Raw genomic sequence first — 16,673 nt, forward strand, 5'->3', positions numbered from 1 at the left:
AACGGCCATAACTTTGTCAAAACTCAACAAAATCAAGCAAGACAAAAACAAAAGTTGTAGCCCTCGAAGAGAAGAAGAGAATGGCACCTACACGACATCTGAATCGTCGTGGTTTGGCCGGAAAATGCCTCGAAAGTCACTGAGGTCGCCGGAAACTGGGTAAGATTCAAATGAGTATAACTTTTTCAATACTCAACGAAATTGAGTGAAACAAAAAGGAAAGTTGTACTACTTGACGAGAAAAAGAGATTGATACCTTTCACGCCGGCCAACTCGCCGTGGTTTGGCCGGTAATTTCCTCGAAAGCCACTGAGGTCGCCGGAAACTGGGTAAGATTCAAATGAGTATAACTTTTTCAATACGCAACGAAATTGAGTGAAACAAAAAGGAAAGTTGTAGCCCTCGAAGAGACGAAGAGAATGGTACCTCACACAACATCTGACTCATTGTGTTTTGGCCGGAAATTGCCTCGAAAGCCACTGAGGTCGCCGGAAACTGGGTAAGATTCAAATGAGTATAACTTTTTCAATAAGCAACGAAATTGAGTGAAACAAAAAGGAAAGTTGTAGCCCTCGAAGAGACGAAGAGAATGGTACCTCACACAACGTCTGAATCATTGTGGTTTGGCCGGAAATTTCCTCGAAAGCCACTGAGGTCGCCAGAAACTGGGTAAGATTCAAATGAGTATAACTTTTTCAATACTCAACGAAATTGAGTGAAACAAAAAGGAAAGTTGTACTACTCGACGAGACGAAGAGATTGATACCTTGCACGCAGGCCAACTCGCCGTGGTTTGGCCGGAAAACCAAAATATTTTGTCTCAAGGGCTGGTACATGTGAACTTGTGACTCCAACTAGGTAAGAGCCAGATCTAATTTGGGGCCTTCTATCCTATATTTGTGGACAACCATCAAATGCTAAAGATTAAACAAACATAATATGTTCTACTGCTTAGCAAAAAAAGCTACAAACCCTTTGCTTATCAACAAAAAAAGACAAGTCCTTGCACTAGATATACTTTCAAATTACGTTGAGTAGCAACCTGATATATGTATTCGGACGAATTATAAAACAATTGACACACTCCTGACTTCCAAAATTCAATTCTTTTACTTTATATAAACTTGAAAAAACATAATCGGCATCCAAATTAAAGTTTAGTCTTATTCAATGTATTGATTTTCAATCGTTAATTGATATACTATAATTTGGAACTTCAACGCCTAGACGCATGCTTATCTGTAAGAAATTTAAAGTGTCAAATTCGGCACATTATTCTTCATCATTTTATTCACTTCCCTTTTTTTTTTTTTTAATATCCTAAATAAAACCTCCAAATATTGTACTAATTCATTATATATAAATGATTATGGTGTGTTTAGACTTCTTTCATTAATTACTACATATTTTCTACACTCACAATGTTTGTCAGCTCGCTATATAATCAACTTGATAATGTTAAATCCATCATGCAATGAATTTCTTTCCAATTTTTTGTGATAAACTAATAGATAATTGACTAAATAAACATCCTACAAAGTTTCAATAAAAATTTCCAAGTTTTTCTTACAATTTCCGTGGTTTCCATGTAATTTTTATCGATATCGATATTTTACCGATATTTCCATCAATATTTCCGTGTTTTCGGACTACCGATATTTCCGATATTACCGATATTTTCTTCCTTGATTTAAAGGTAAAAGAATGCTTTTTCTTCCCCTTGAAGCACTTATTAGAATATTATATTCACTTTGTCTCATACATTTACCAATGTTACTCCTTACACAGATTTTTCGTGGTAACTCTTTAAGTCCTTCTCGATTCACATTTCCACGCCCATATTTCATGCTTTATGAGTAACGACCAAGACAGTGCCAAACAACTCCCTCTAATTTTACTTCGAATTTTCGACAAATGTCATGTTTTTAGAATTCAATCCTAATAAGGAATGAATTAATCCCACACTCATTTCATTTGAGAAAATCTCAAAGGCGCCCCTATATAATCCCCTTTTTTGTATGTCCAAAAATCATTTTTTTCGTGAATCGTTCCCATCACCATCAGAAATGATATGCGTGCTGCAACAATATTAGAAAATAAGAATATAAATTCTGATAAGAATAACCATAAAAATCACAAACCAAATATACCACAGAAATAAATGTGTATAAAATCAATGTAGACAACAGAGAAAGTAAGAAGTATATCAATGTAGACAATAGAGAAAGTAAGAAGTATGTTGACAAACTTGGACGTTGAGTTTTGCATAAATGCAATGTCCTAAATACAGAATTTTGCCCACGTTCGTCTACCATGATTCAACAATCTATAATTCGAAGTCGAACCACTTTAATCTTCAGACTTTGACGAACTCAATATATTCTATACTCTCAAGACACAACTCAGAATTTGACAACAAAGAATAAAAGGCGATGGAGAAACTCCACTATTTTTTTATTTAGACGAGTGGGATGGTTGAGTTTATATAGAACTCTAACCACCCCCTTTTGAAACATTATGACTATTGAATTAAGTTCCAACGAATAGATGCAACTCATGCAATTGAATTTGAATTCAACCAAAATACTTGACTATTATTTTCATTCACACAGAAATTAAATATTATAATATTAGAAAATTAATAATATAACATATAATTTCCAACAATGTACGTCTAGGGAAGAAAAGAAGATTAAAGCCCATTTCCTGCCACCGAAGAAAGTTCCGTTATTTTTTAATGGGTAAATTACACTTTACCATCTCAGGTTTGAGGTCTATTGCAACCTCATACAACATCTTCAAAACATTTCACTTTCATACCTCAAGTATTATTTTATTTTAATATAATATATTTGTTACATTTGCCATCAATTGATTCGTTAAAAGCTGATGTGGTTGCCAAATTTGTGCCACATGGCAAAAAAATAATTTTTTATTACCCTATTGAAAAAAAAAATGAAAACCCAGAATCTCATTCCTTGACCACCTCCCTCTCCTCCACTTTCTTCACCTCCCCTCCCATCCAAAACTCACCCCATCCCACCCCACCCTATAATCTTCATCCCATGCCTCCCTCCCTCCCTGCACCTTTCATCCCTCCCTCTCCGCGCACCTTCCTCCCTCCTTGCACCCTTCATCCCTTTCTCGCCATGGACCAAACATTGCAAATCCCTACAATTCCACGTACCATGGCTTGAAACAAAACCCAGCAAATCCAAATCCAAATCTAAATCCCTTTCTACAAAAATCTCCTCAAACCAACCCAAAACCCATCATCTTTTTATCGCCAAATCCAAATCTCTCTAAGCAATGATGTGGTTCATCCTGCAAGTCTACACTTTTTCGAGATCTCCGACCGCCGACGAAACTGAGTTTTTGTTGGGTGACAAAGGGTCTGATGTATGTCATCTTTGCCGCCTCGATGACATTTCTGACTGTCAGCGCCCTCAGCTTGTATGGACGGTATGTGATGGCAATAGTGTGCGCCGTTCCGAACCACCACAAATTGGTGAGGCTAGCAGTGCTTGAAATATGGCGGTTGTGGTAGAAACAGGAGTCGTGGACACGACTGTCGAAGATGCCAACATCTCCATCCCTCCGACATTCTCTGCCTCCTTATGTCGCATCGTATTGAGTCTCCCTCTACCTTCGCTCGCATTCCTTCCATTTTCTTCTGTTGTCGGCGGCTTGGTCTCGCCAGACAATGGCGACCTCCAGTACGAGCTCTTCCACGGCTTCTCGCAGCAACGTTGCCAGAGATGATCACCCGTGTTCGTCACGCTGCCTGTGGATTCCATGGTTTCAAGGGGCGCAGTCCGGAGGCCCAAGGCCATGGGAAAGTGGGGGTGGGGTGGGATGGGGTGGGTTTTTGGATAGGAGGGGAGGTGAAGAGAGTGGGGGAGATGGGGGTGGTTGGGGGAATGGGTTTCTGGGTTTTCAAATTTTTTTTTTAATAGGGTAATAAAAAAATTGACACGTGGCATAAATTTGGCAACCACGTGGCACAAATGTGGCAGCCACATCAACTTTTAATAGATCAATGGATGGAAAATGTAACGTTATATTGAAATAAAATAGTACTTGAGGTATGAAAGTGAAATGTTTTGAAGATGTTGTATGAGGTTGCAATAGACCTCAAACCTGAGGTGGTAAAGTGTAATTTACCCTTTTTTAATTCATTAACAACATTGTTGTGTGACCATGATTTTTGCAGGTTGCTCGAATTTATGCCTCCATCTTCCTCGGTGATGTGTAAATTTGATTGCAACAATTCTCTGTGTGCTTTGTTGGTATCCATTTCCACAAATGACGATATCCGCACATTTTTGATGTTCTATTTCATTTTTCACTTTATTTTCGAAGTTGTGGAACACGAACATTTTAAGAACTTTATACATAGGTAACTACATTTATAGGTGTATAATTTCCTTTGTATACAGATTCAAAAATCAGACATTAGCTAATGTGATGAAGTTTTCTAAGTGTTAAAAGGTGTGTATACCCTCATATAGCAACAAAATTTCTCACCAAATTGAAGGCAACAAACTTATAATCTAACCCCTTTTACCGATACCACCAAGTCCCAACAATTATGACAAGCGTCATTGCCAATCCAAATGTTCGTTGTCTTAGTCGTCATCCTCTATCATTTCTGTGGTGGTGGCCCAATGTTGTGAGGAAGATGAAAGCACAAGGAAGAGAGAGACGGGGTGAGAAGTCCTAACACTACCGAATTAGAGAGATTGTATGATAGCAGGTGAAGAAACTAGAGAGAATCGCAGAGAGGGAGAGAAATGAACAGAGGATTTCACATTAATTGACCAACAAAAATGTATGCAACTGTTTATTGCATGTAAGTTGTAACAAACTATTCTAACAACCTAGCCTATGTGGCAACTCACCCAGATAGAGAAGAAAGAAGGTAATGTTATGACGTTGTCGCGTAATGGATATCTACTTCGAGCTAGTTAATGTATGAACTAGGGTTGAATAGAGATTGTTTAATTTAGTTTGGTTGATCTTTATCCAACAAAGATGCCAAATATGAAATATGCATGCAAGAGGCTTATATATATATATATATATAGATATATATATATATATATGTATGAATTATGCATCCATTCTTCGTAACTATGGTCAGATTAACATGACTACTAGAGTCATTCAATGAAGGGGGAGAAAAGACCTATACCTTACCAAGTTGATTTTTTAAGGGGTTGCGTAATTAGTGCCAACTATTAAGAAATTGTATGGTACGTGAATGGAATTTTCTACCGACTTCTTTCATTCCACTTTCAGTTTCTAGTTAATTGGAGCACGACTTCTACCTTTTCCAAAAGCAACAAAAAATCTTCATAGTATATGGACTTTTTCTAGTGTTTTATTATTGAGCATAGGTATGGTATTTTTCCGCCCATTTTCTATTTAGCAAATAAATAATAATTTTGTCTATCAAAAAATGGTCTTGGACAACAAATAATGATTTTTTTTTATTTTTTATTTTTTTAGAATTTAGCTACTTAGTGATCCACTTACTTCCATTATTTTATTGGGCAGCAATTCGTTTGAGTATAAGTTCGGACGATAAAAAAATGGGGAAATGATGATTTTAAAATCTTTCATAGTAGCTAAGGTGAACGTTACGACGAAGTGAAGAGGAAAGGAGAATTTTGTTCGTAAATACACACGATATTATCTACATTAAAAAGTGAGAGAGTGGATTAAGCTGAACACGACACGAATTAAAGAGAAAATAAGAAATTAAATGAGAGTCATGCATGAGAGAAAGAAGAGAAGAGTGTTAAAATTTCAAAATACAAAATTGGGCCCAAACACGATGCAGAAGCCCACAATTTTTTATTCTTTATTTGAATATCGCCATTAAAAAGATATTCAAATAAGAGGTTGTCTGGCTATCAAAATGTATCTTTAAATAGACGGTTCATCATGAATATATCAAACATTTGAATGACTAAACGGTCTCCATTTCAAATGATTTTTTGTAAGAGTGATCTTCAAATGAAGATGAAGAAATTGAACAATTCCGTCTATAAATTTTATATGGTGTAGATACCTTATTCGTAAAGAGTAGGATATGTGAACTTTCCGCATGAGAGGATGCAAGTATTATCCTTCTATTAAATTCAATCTATACTAAAGCTGAAAATCAACTGTTTTACTGTTCATAAGCACAGTGCACTGACGATTTTGCCCTCAGTTAGTTTGTATTATTTAAAGTCTGCCACTGGCCATCCCTAGACAGCTGGAATGACACTCACCTCTTCTTCCTGCTTTAGGTGGTTCGTTATTTCCATTGGATTATGTTTGGAGTTCTTCCTTGATAGTTGACTCCTCCCGACTCCGACTCCCCATTCGAACACAAACCCAAACCTTTTCATCTCCTTCCCCAAATCAACACGATCATCCATTAATCTTAATTCGCGCCCAAGTCCTTAGAATGCTCGAACCCAGTTTTGGTTCGACATTCCCGGCAACTTTCAGAGGTTTTCCGGTGGCGGCCGGCCCTGCAACCACAACTATTTGACTCAAAGAGTCCCAACAACAACATGTGAGCTTTGCATGCTCGAATCTACCCCTCGATCGAAGATTTCCATGAGTCCAGCTTGCGGTGGGTTTTTGCATACCCTTTTCTCAATTGAATTTTTTTGTTTTGTTTTTGATCATTTTTTTTCGTCAATGTTGATTTTGAAATTCAGTTTGAAGTTCAATTTTTTTATAGGTAATGTTTACTATCCCATTTAATTTTATATTTTTTGGTGGATTTTTTATGACTAAATTTTTTATCTTTTCGTTTTGCTGTGGACATTGAAGTTGGGTGGATGAAATCCCTTTTCCTCCTCAGATCAAAACACCAAGCCTTTATCTCTGGGTAAAGCCATCATCTTTCACATGCTATTTAATTACATATCTGGGGTTTAATTAGCAATGTGCAATGTAAATCGAAAAATTATTTGATGGGTAAATTGGGGTTTTCGCAGGAATTACCGACATTGGAATTCACTTTCTTCAAATAGTTCACAGCATTTGGGATTTACTTGGACCCTGAAATTGTGTCACTTCTTCAACAATGGAAGACCAAATAGGCAAATGAACTTGCAGAAGATGATGACTTCTTTGATGCTCTTATTTCTGGTAAAGTTGTCATCTTTATATATCATATTTCATTTGGCTAATAGCCTAATGCCAATTTGATAAACGTGTGTCAGGCCAAATGGTCAAGGTAGTGTCCATGTAGCTCCTGTTGAGAAACTATAGTAGTTTAAAATATCAGTCGAAATTTAAGTTAACCCAATTAGTTCATTGATCAAATTGTGTGTTGCATGTAGCCACTGCTGAGAAATTCATTAGGCTTGTGGTGATCAAGGAGATCAAAGGGTGATAATATGGAGTGCAGATTGAGAGTGCAGTGAGGGATATATTGGCAGCTGCTGACAAATATGAGGAAGAGGAGGAGTAGGCCTTGGAAAAAGTTGTTGAGTTCTTTCAATCAAAGTGCTTCAAGAAGGATTTCGTCATCACATTCCATTTTCCTACAACTTCTACCGAGGTAAAGAATCATCTTAATCAAAGGGTAGAAAATAAAGAGTAAAAATATTGTTGAACAATGTAAAGTCCACATCGGAAACTTGACAAAATAATGTACGATATATAAGTGTGCGGTGGGTGGTTTCACTACCGAGACATTTTGTGATGAAATTTCACATGTTATGCCAATAAGTTGTTAAACTTCACTACACATTGAAGGCGATATCAGTGTTGATTAGTAATTAGTTGTTGATCCAACTCTAAAATCTTTTACAAACATTGTTACTAGCTATTGTTTAATTTGTACGTAAACTTTTGTGTTTATGCAGATTGTGTTGACACATGTACAACAATACACATATGTACAACCATAATTACAATCCTATATCACATGTATACTAATCAGCATTCCCGAGACCCATCAATAGGGAAAGCATTGGGGTCATATGTAGGGCAAATTATGACAATTTTGAGCTTATACTTGGTCTTGGACAATTCAGAATTGTTTGTGTTTTGAAATTAAAACTTATAAGCCAAAGATTGTTATGTTGTCATTCTACATAGTACTATATACATTTGAACGTATATATGTGTGTGTGTATATATATATGTGTGTGAAGTATGCAGACGAGTTCAAAGTCAAGAGAGGTAAGCATAGATTAAAATTACGTATCTCAATCTGATTGTTTGTAGATTTCATACAATTTTTAGTAAGACTATCTATCAAATCTTTTGTATGTAAGTAGTATGTAATACACATCAAGTACGGTTTTCAATCCCGCGGCATCGCGCGGGGCATTCTTTGCTTGTTCTAACAATATTTGGTACTTGTAGTTTTCCTCTCGGAATGATCACTACTCGTTCTCAGTAGACTTTTGCGAAGATTGAGACTTCAATTTTCATCATGTGATATATTCTTGGTCGTACACCCACTAGCTAGGATATTTGTAGAAACACTCGACAACCAAAATGTTTTTGGTAAGACTGTAGCCAAAACCTTTCTTGTACATCAATCCTTGATCATTTAAACACACTAGTGTAAAAAAAAAAATTCCTTGCGCGAAGGATCTTGAAGTTCGTCGCTCAATAAGGGATTGCGCGACCAAAAATAACACTCGTCGCGCAAAGACTCTTACAAAAAAGTATATATCCTTTGCGTAATGTCAATAGAAGTAAAGAGTTTATAAAACTTCCACGCAACAGTCTGATTTCGAATCCTTTTTCTGTTTTATTACAAACAAAGTGCATATGTAACAAATGAGTGCAGAAAACACTTCCCGTTGCTAAAAACCTTTTTATCGAGAAGGAAACGACTTTGCAAGTTTTCGGTGGCCATATTGCCAAAAAAAACTTGGCAATTGGTATTTTGTAATTGATGGCAAAAGATATAAGCCGTCGATAGCAATGTAAACTTTGTAAAGCCCACACAAAGAGAAAGAGAAACATAGGTCGGAGTTGAACCATTTCCAATTTCCTAGCACGCGACCGCAATGTGTTATCTTGCAGCAGCAGTCAAAATGTCCAACAAAATCTAAATACATAAGAGCCTGACCTACACCTTGCAACGAATACCATGCGGTTATCGTATTCATTGCGACACTGAACAAGATGCTGGTTGATTCAAGTTCAGCGTACCAACTGGCAACCTGCAGTTTTTGGAATAAACTTCAATTAAGCTAGCGGCGAATACAGATTAATATGCAACAATTAAACACACAGCTTTCGCAAATCGGATTTACTATACTTTATATACGAAAGCCAAACAGGAGTTATTATACCTTATATAACTTCACAGGAATTCATGGTGCACATACATATACCCTCCCCTCATCTAGAAACCGAGAAACTACTACACAGCCACAAACAAGTTTTTGTTTTGATTTTAAATCAAGTTGAAGATTGAGAGAACCTTTTTATGGATGATTGATATACTAAAGGAAACCCATTGTTACCCCTTCACCTCTATAAGAATCCAAGAGAGGAACAAGATTCGAACGCAATATGTAGAATGGAGAAAAACAAATTCCACCGTGTGGCAACTAATTTCATAGTATATTTCCCTGCTCAATCAAGTACATCTTATGGTTGATTACTTTTCCATATGCACGTACTAATTTTAAGCAACTGTGAAAAGTCGGAAAACAAAACGATCTAGCAGATATATTAGCTTATGACTACTCAGCATGGCAAATTAAGGAATACAAAAAACCCTAAACATGGTACTGTGGAAAACAAAAGCAAAGGAAAATTTTGCCTTATACCCAAAATTCTTCAAATCGAAAAGCAACATGTGCATACATATACTCCAGCAATAGGAAGTTTCATATTGCTCAGAGGATTATTTAGTCTTCATGAGAATATAAAAAATGTTAAATTAATATTGTGACTGAAAGCACAGGTCAAAACATAAACAAAAAAAAAAGAGAAATAAAAAAATAACAATAAGATATAACTTACTGGGCACTATTCTGCAAGTTCTTTTCAGCCTTCATGTTCTTACGCCGCTTTTTGAAAGCTGGAAGAACAGCACAAGAAGTTGGAGAGACGCCCAAAGAAGTTGGAGCAGGGGGCAAGGAAGTTGGAGCAGCAACCAAGGAAGTTGGGGCAGTAGACAAAGAAGTTGGAGCAGCAGCCAACGAAGTTATGGGAAGCTGGGGGGTTGCTTGAGAAGCTGGTTCCTCTTGCTTCCGTTTGATAAATTCATGGTGTGGAGGATGCATTCCCAAAGATGCCTCAGGTGCAGCAGCTATTGGAGTGTCAGTTGAGATTCCATAACTTTGACCTGCGTTTACTGCTGCAGTAGCAAGACTGGCATGAGAACAGTCTGGCTCCTTACTCTTATGTGCAAGTTTGTTTTTAGACCTAAGGATCTCCAACATAATGGGCGCTGATTCAGAGTCACCTGAATTTATCTTCAATTAGTCAGCCACAAGAAAATAAGTGCATGCACCACATTAACTCACAAATAAGTTTTAAATTACTTTAAACAAATATGTATAATTAAAATAGTAAAAACAATACCCAGAAGCGATTGAATAACAGCACGAGCCGCCAACTGTTCAGCCTCTTTCTTTCTTTTTGCAGCTTTCCCTTTATAAGTCACACCATTGAAAACCAAAGAAGATACAAAAAATGGAACCCTCGCTTTTCCCTGAAAAGTGTGGTATGTAGGTGGTTCAATATTCCTCTTCGTTCTATAATCATTCAGGATGATCTTGCACAACATCAGATCCTGAAAATAACCAATGGAATGTAGTGAAATTTAATATCTTCCATTCCTTTCTATATTGCATGGTAAACGCAAAGTGTAAAACAAGCAAGCAAAAATTTCATTTAGATAGTGATGATGCCCCAAAAGAGAGTTGCAAGCTAATTTGACAAAACAAGTTTTTGACAATTCATATAGTATGTTAAAACAAAAAATTTGTACCCAAACAGAAACTTTGAGTATAGAAAACTGAACCTCATGAACAGGAGTAACAGAAGGAATATTAGGAATAGGAGGAACTTCATCCTTTATCTTCTCCGTTAAACTAATCATGGCAAGTCTCGCTGCATCTTGTTCAGCGGCTTTTCGCCCAGGAAATGTGTCGGGTGAAGTATAGCAAACTCCACCAACCAACACAGCAGACCTATTGACTGGTTTATTTATCATTCCTTCATTAACAGTCCGATAAACAGGAGGCGAAATACCTGCTCGCTGGGCATATTCATGCAGCTGATTTTTGTGCGTCAGGTGACCTGGTAAGCCGATAGAACTCAAATGTATAAGAACTACCAAAGATCCAATCTTTTGCAAGTTCAAAAGCATTATTTAAAAAAAAAAAAAAACGTGAACTTTACAGAATTGTGAGCTAAATTTCATTTCTCAGATTAAAAATGAAATCAGAGTAAAGTAGAAAACACTTAGAGCTACACAATTTATAATTTTGATTGGAAGCATAATTTTTATCCACACACCCAAAGAGATTCTTTCAATTAAATCCCGGCGGCGATATCCCACCTCATGATTAATAAGTCGCACATCATATCACCGCGAATAGATACAGAACGAAAGGTATACCACAACAAAACTAGTTTGTTCTCCAAAACCAGACATAACAGTTTCTATAATCTTTTGGGTGAAATATACAGAAAATTATAGGTAGAACGATGTAGGACTTACTCTTGGAAGAAGAAGCTGATGGAGAAGCAGAAGAAGCCGGATGCTGAGCCGTAGCTTTGTGCTGAACCGGAGTCGGAGTCGGGTTTTGTGGTGGAGGTTGGTTTGAGGGCTGCGATTGGCGCTGAGGGGCATTGGAATCGGAAGCCGCCATTTCCACAGGTGTAAGAAGCTTCTGCTTCAATTTCTAGGGGTTCTGAAACGTATTTTCTGGGACGGTGGTTCTGTTTACTTATTTCGGGGGAAATTTTAAAAATATTTTTTAGGAGCCCAAGCCCATCAATGATAGACACTTGATCCATTGAACTTTTGTTAACTTCAACAGTTAAGCGTTAACAATGTCATATAAACTTTTGGTTAAATTGGATTAATGGTCTATGTGCTTATAGGGTAATCGGAAGGTAGCTCACGTGGTGAAAAAATTCGGATTTAAACTCTTGTGGTGAAGTCCGTTAGGATTCAAGCCAAAAATTAACATTTTTGCCAACTCTCCGTTAACCTATTCTTCCTTCAAAGAGAAAAATAAAATAAAATCCGTTTAGTCAAGGATATGAATCCTTTGCTTCATGCTTCGATTTCATTCAAAACTCTTTTGTCCACCAAAGAGACTAGATTTATTTTTATTTTTATTTTTATGTAGCACTAGCCAATCCAAGTAAAATTGAAAACTTTAGTTATCCTTACTTATGTGGGAGCTTTAATTGGATTGCTTGTTTGTTATTTTCATAGGAATCTGGATTATGTCGAGTAACAAAACATGGTATGCTCATAGGAATCTTGATAGTGATACATAGCCACCAGATGTAGAAAGTACTGCTTAATAGTGCCAAGTCAACTTGCTCAATGACCCACTGACCCTCAAACATCTAACAAATGACAGTAATTCATCATCCAAAACAGGACCAACCAAAACTCAGCAATCCTTTTCTTTGGAACCACCTGTCAAGTTGTTCCTGCTCAGGCTCGGAACCTGCAGTTGTTTCAACTTTCAACTGCCCAATCTCCAGAGGGATTTGACCTGAAATTATATTGCCGCTCATTCTCATATGAGGATTTGTTCATCAACAATGGCACGAACAACGAAGGGAAGATGAAGAGCTAGAGAGATAGAAAAAAAAAAAAGGAGAGAGATAGAGGCAAGTCGAAAGTCTCTCTGTGGGGGAATGTTAATGGAGAGTTGACGGAAATGTTAATTTTGGACTTGAATCCTAACAATTTTTACGACAAGGGCTTAAATCCATTTTTTTTTACCACGTGTGACATCTTTCAATTACCCTATCACCACAGAGACTATTAATCTAATTTCGCCTAAACTTTTACATTTTTAAATGGGAATTGTTATTAGCACTCCTAAAATCTCATTTGGCATTCCAAACTTTCTATAATTAGAAAGAAAAATACACTTAAGATGAGTATAGAATGAAATTTTTAGTTTGCTAATAACAGTTCTCTTTTTTATTTGTTATATAAAATAATATTTTAAAGGAGTTGTCATATCAACTTTCTAAAATTATTACTTTGTCATTTCACTCTAACTTCTTTAAATTTTTCATCTAAAATAAGCATGTAATTAGGGTTATTTTAGACTAAAATAGAGGAAATTTAACGAAATTAGAGTGCAGATGACAATTAATATCTAAGAAAATTAATACGACAAATTGCTTAATATTAAAAGTTGAAAATGTGGATAAATTCAAAGAAAAATAAAAGATTTTGATAGATAAGAGACATCCTTCCTATAATTTTTCTTACCGCTATTTCCGATCCAAGAAGAATATGGAAAGGGAGTCGGAAACCCAAAACAACATAAATGGGAGGAAACAATCAACCAAAATGGCCAAGACACCGCGGTTTCCAAGCCTAGCCCCTGTAGTATTACAAAATTACTAACTTTTTCACCATTTATCATTATTTGTAGAGTAAATTGTAACAATGGTCTCTCAACTTTAATCAAATTAGAGCAATGGTCACTCAACTAAAAATTCATTATCACTGGTCCCTCAACTCATCAAAATATGTAGTTATGGTCATTTTCGTCAAATTCGTTAGAATTTTGTCAAAATGAGTTATGTTCGAATGAACATTGCTACAATTAGGTTAAAGTTGAGGGATCATTGCTCCAATTAGATTAAAGTTGAGGGATCATTGCTCCAATTAGATTAAAGTTGAGGGACCATTACTCCAATTGGATTAAAGTTGAAAGACCAATTGTAATAGATTTTTAGTTGAGTGACCATAGTTACATGTTTTAATGAGTTAAGAGACCAATGGTATTAGATTTTTAATTGAGGGACCATTACTCCAATTGAGTAAAAATTACGGGATCATTGCTACAAGTATGGAAATAACACAAGGTTTAAGTAGTTCAATTCTCAAAATTAGGCTCCGTCCATTGAGTTTCTTTAGATTAATAGAGAATAGAGTTATAAACAGCATTTAGCTAGAACAGTATGATTTTCTCTTGTACTTCGTTCTACGCCTCTAAGGGGTTGTTCTCCTCCTTATATAGGTCATTTTCTAAGTCTTCAATTTCTTTTATTTCGAAATTGTCACTTTGCATTTAATGCGCTAAATGCACTTATTTGACTTGCTAATTGTTCTTCCCCTCTTTCGTCGACATGTTGCTAGTTGTCTCCTTACGAAATTGGTTTAAAAACTAACTAAAGATCTCTCCACATGCACTTATTTAACCAATTTCATCACCTCACGTGCACTTATTTAACCAATTGCTAGTCGTCTCCTTACATTACATTTGTAACCACATGATGTTGCTAACTGAAGATCTAGTGATAAAATGGGTTAAAAAAATAATTGTTAATACCAATTGCTGGACTATTTATTTACAGAACTAAGGCAATAAATAACTAGCCTTGATTATATTATTATATTTTTTTTAACAAACAATATTATTTACACTAAAGGGAGGTGAGCTTAACTTCACAATGGACTAGCAATAATATTGTTTAAATTCATCTTTAACGATAATCGAATCTAAAACTTCTTACCTACAAACGAAGAGAAATCCTTATTTTAAATTAAATAGATTAAATTATGCTAGGGCCAATTAAAAGGACCCAAACACTAAAGGTACACATGTAAAATTGATTTGCGCACGTGAGAATCTGATACAAAGATATTTTTTCCTTCCTTTCTTCCCATCGGTTTTCTTACAGGAAGGGATACCGTCTTTTGCTCCATCACCGACATCTGTTTTCGGATGCTAATCTAGGTTCCCGAAGCTTTGTAAATTTCTCTCCTTTGAGTTCCTCTTACAAATATTCATATGGCCAGAACCAGCAATAAATGACGCCATGGCTACCCACCTCCCCACAATCCCTATTCTCCAAACCCAAATCACCATAAACGCCAACCCTCCAAGAAACTACACTCTTCTTCCAACCCAATTCATAGAATCCCTAATCCCCCAAACCCCTGTTCACAAAACCCACAATTCTTCAGCCGTAACTTTTTTGCTTGCAAACCCACATCCCCAAACCCCAGTAGCAAAGTGCCCAACCTTCGCCTTGTACCTCGACATTCCAGATCTACCTTCTAAAATCAGGATTCTCTGCGAAATATTGGCGAAAACCCACACCATTTATGTTGAGGAACGGTTGGAGGAGATTGGTGTTAGAGTGACCCAAGAAGATGTTGAAGAGGTGCTCAAACTGTCCTACAGGTTCCCGGCCCGTTCGTGAAGTTCTTCCGGTGGGCCGGTCGCCAGCTGAATGACTTGCACAACCCCTATGCTTGGAACTTGGTTGTTAATCTTTTGGGTAAGAATTGCTTCTTTGATGCAATGTGGGACGCCATCAGTGCCATGGCGAAAAAAAGGTTACTCTCTTTGGCCACTTTTGCTTTTGTTTTTAGTAGTTATGTAGTTGCCAATCGTATCAAATAGGCTATTTCAACTTTTGAATGTATGAGCCAGTATGGTTATCCTATGGACATTATGGCCTTGAATTCGCTTTTAAGTGCAATCTGCAGATATGGCAAGGCCGTTGATGCCGTTGAGTTTTTGCGCGTTGCCAAGGTTAGTATTAGGCCAGACCCCAATACTTATGCCATTTTGTTTGAGGGTTTGGAAAATGAAGGCAACGTAGATAGTGCTAGGCTGGTTTTTTTTTTTTTTTTAGATGGTGATTGAGATTGGTTGGGATCCAAACAATGTGTCGGCTTATGATTCGTTCTTGAATACTTTGCTTAAGGGACCTGATGGGATCTGCGAGGTGGTGAAGTTCTTTGAGACCTTAAAAGATAGGAAGTGTTATTTGGGGATCAATTTTTTCAAGCTTGCGCTCGATGAGTGTGTCAAGAAGGGTGATGCTAAGGGAGCTGACACTCTTTGGCGAGCAATGATAGGGAGAATTGGATTCTGGCCTGATACAAGTATGTACAATGCGGTGATTTCTTTACATTGTCATGATGGCAATTTAGATTTAGCGAAAAAGATGTTGGATGAGATGGGGCATTCCCGAATTCACAAATATATAACACGGTGTTTAAGTTTTTAATCAAGGATAGAAAGTTCAAGGAGGCTTCGACATTGTTTACTGAGATGTTTAAAAACGAGTGTGTTCCAGAGCTCGCTAATTGTGACACAGCAGTAAAGGTTTTCCTGGATTCTGGGGACCCTTACTTTGCTATAAAAGTTTGGAAGTGCATGATGGAGAATTACCATTCCAGTTTGGAGGATACCAGGAATTTGTTGGTCATAGGGATACGTGATCTGAATAGGGTACCGGAAGCAGTCAAGTACGTGGAGGATATGATTGCAAGAGGAATCAAGTTGGAGTTTTTGACATTGTCAAAGCTGAAACAGAACCTCTTCCAAGCAAGGAAGGAAAACGTGTACGATGAACTTTTGAGGAAGTGGAAAGCTCAATAGATAGGGTAGAAATACTTAGACTTACGTATGTTTGCGACATAGTTGTTCTAGTTTCGTATTCCATCTATGTTGTGT

General features: G+C 36.8%; 2 protein-coding genes and 1 pseudogene across 2 annotated transcripts; 2 read left to right on the forward strand and 1 right to left on the reverse strand.

The window, feature by feature from the left end:
• Positions 1 to 6,361: 6,361 nt before the first annotated feature.
• Positions 6,362 to 7,826, forward strand: LOC126612141 (uncharacterized). Its single transcript, XM_050280459.1, has 4 exons — positions 6,362 to 6,631; positions 6,835 to 6,892; positions 7,002 to 7,155; positions 7,350 to 7,826. The coding sequence occupies exons 1-4, from the start codon at positions 6,583 to 6,585 to the stop codon at positions 7,380 to 7,382; spliced, it is 294 nt and encodes a 97-aa protein (XP_050136416.1). The 5' UTR covers positions 6,362 to 6,582; the 3' UTR covers positions 7,383 to 7,826.
• An 854-nt stretch (positions 7,827 to 8,680) lies between these two features.
• LOC126609546 (double-stranded RNA-binding protein 1-like) lies at positions 8,681 to 11,930 on the reverse strand. The gene is made up of 5 exons (XM_050277391.1): positions 11,714 to 11,930; positions 11,012 to 11,289; positions 10,570 to 10,780; positions 10,006 to 10,450; positions 8,681 to 9,194 (listed from the first exon to the last, which is right to left on the reverse strand). Exons 1-5 carry the CDS (start codon positions 11,862 to 11,864, stop codon positions 9,137 to 9,139), a joined length of 1,143 nt encoding a protein of 380 aa, XP_050133348.1. The 5' UTR covers positions 11,865 to 11,930; the 3' UTR covers positions 8,681 to 9,136.
• A 3,063-nt stretch (positions 11,931 to 14,993) lies between these two features.
• Positions 14,994 to 16,598, forward strand: LOC126611968 (pentatricopeptide repeat-containing protein At1g77360, mitochondrial-like; annotated as a pseudogene).
• The last annotated feature ends 75 nt before the right edge of the window (positions 16,599 to 16,673 follow it).

This window comes from Malus sylvestris, chromosome 17 (genome assembly GCF_916048215.2).
Source record: "Malus sylvestris chromosome 17, drMalSylv7.2, whole genome shotgun sequence".
NCBI classification, from domain to species: Eukaryota; Viridiplantae; Streptophyta; class Magnoliopsida; order Rosales; family Rosaceae; genus Malus; species Malus sylvestris.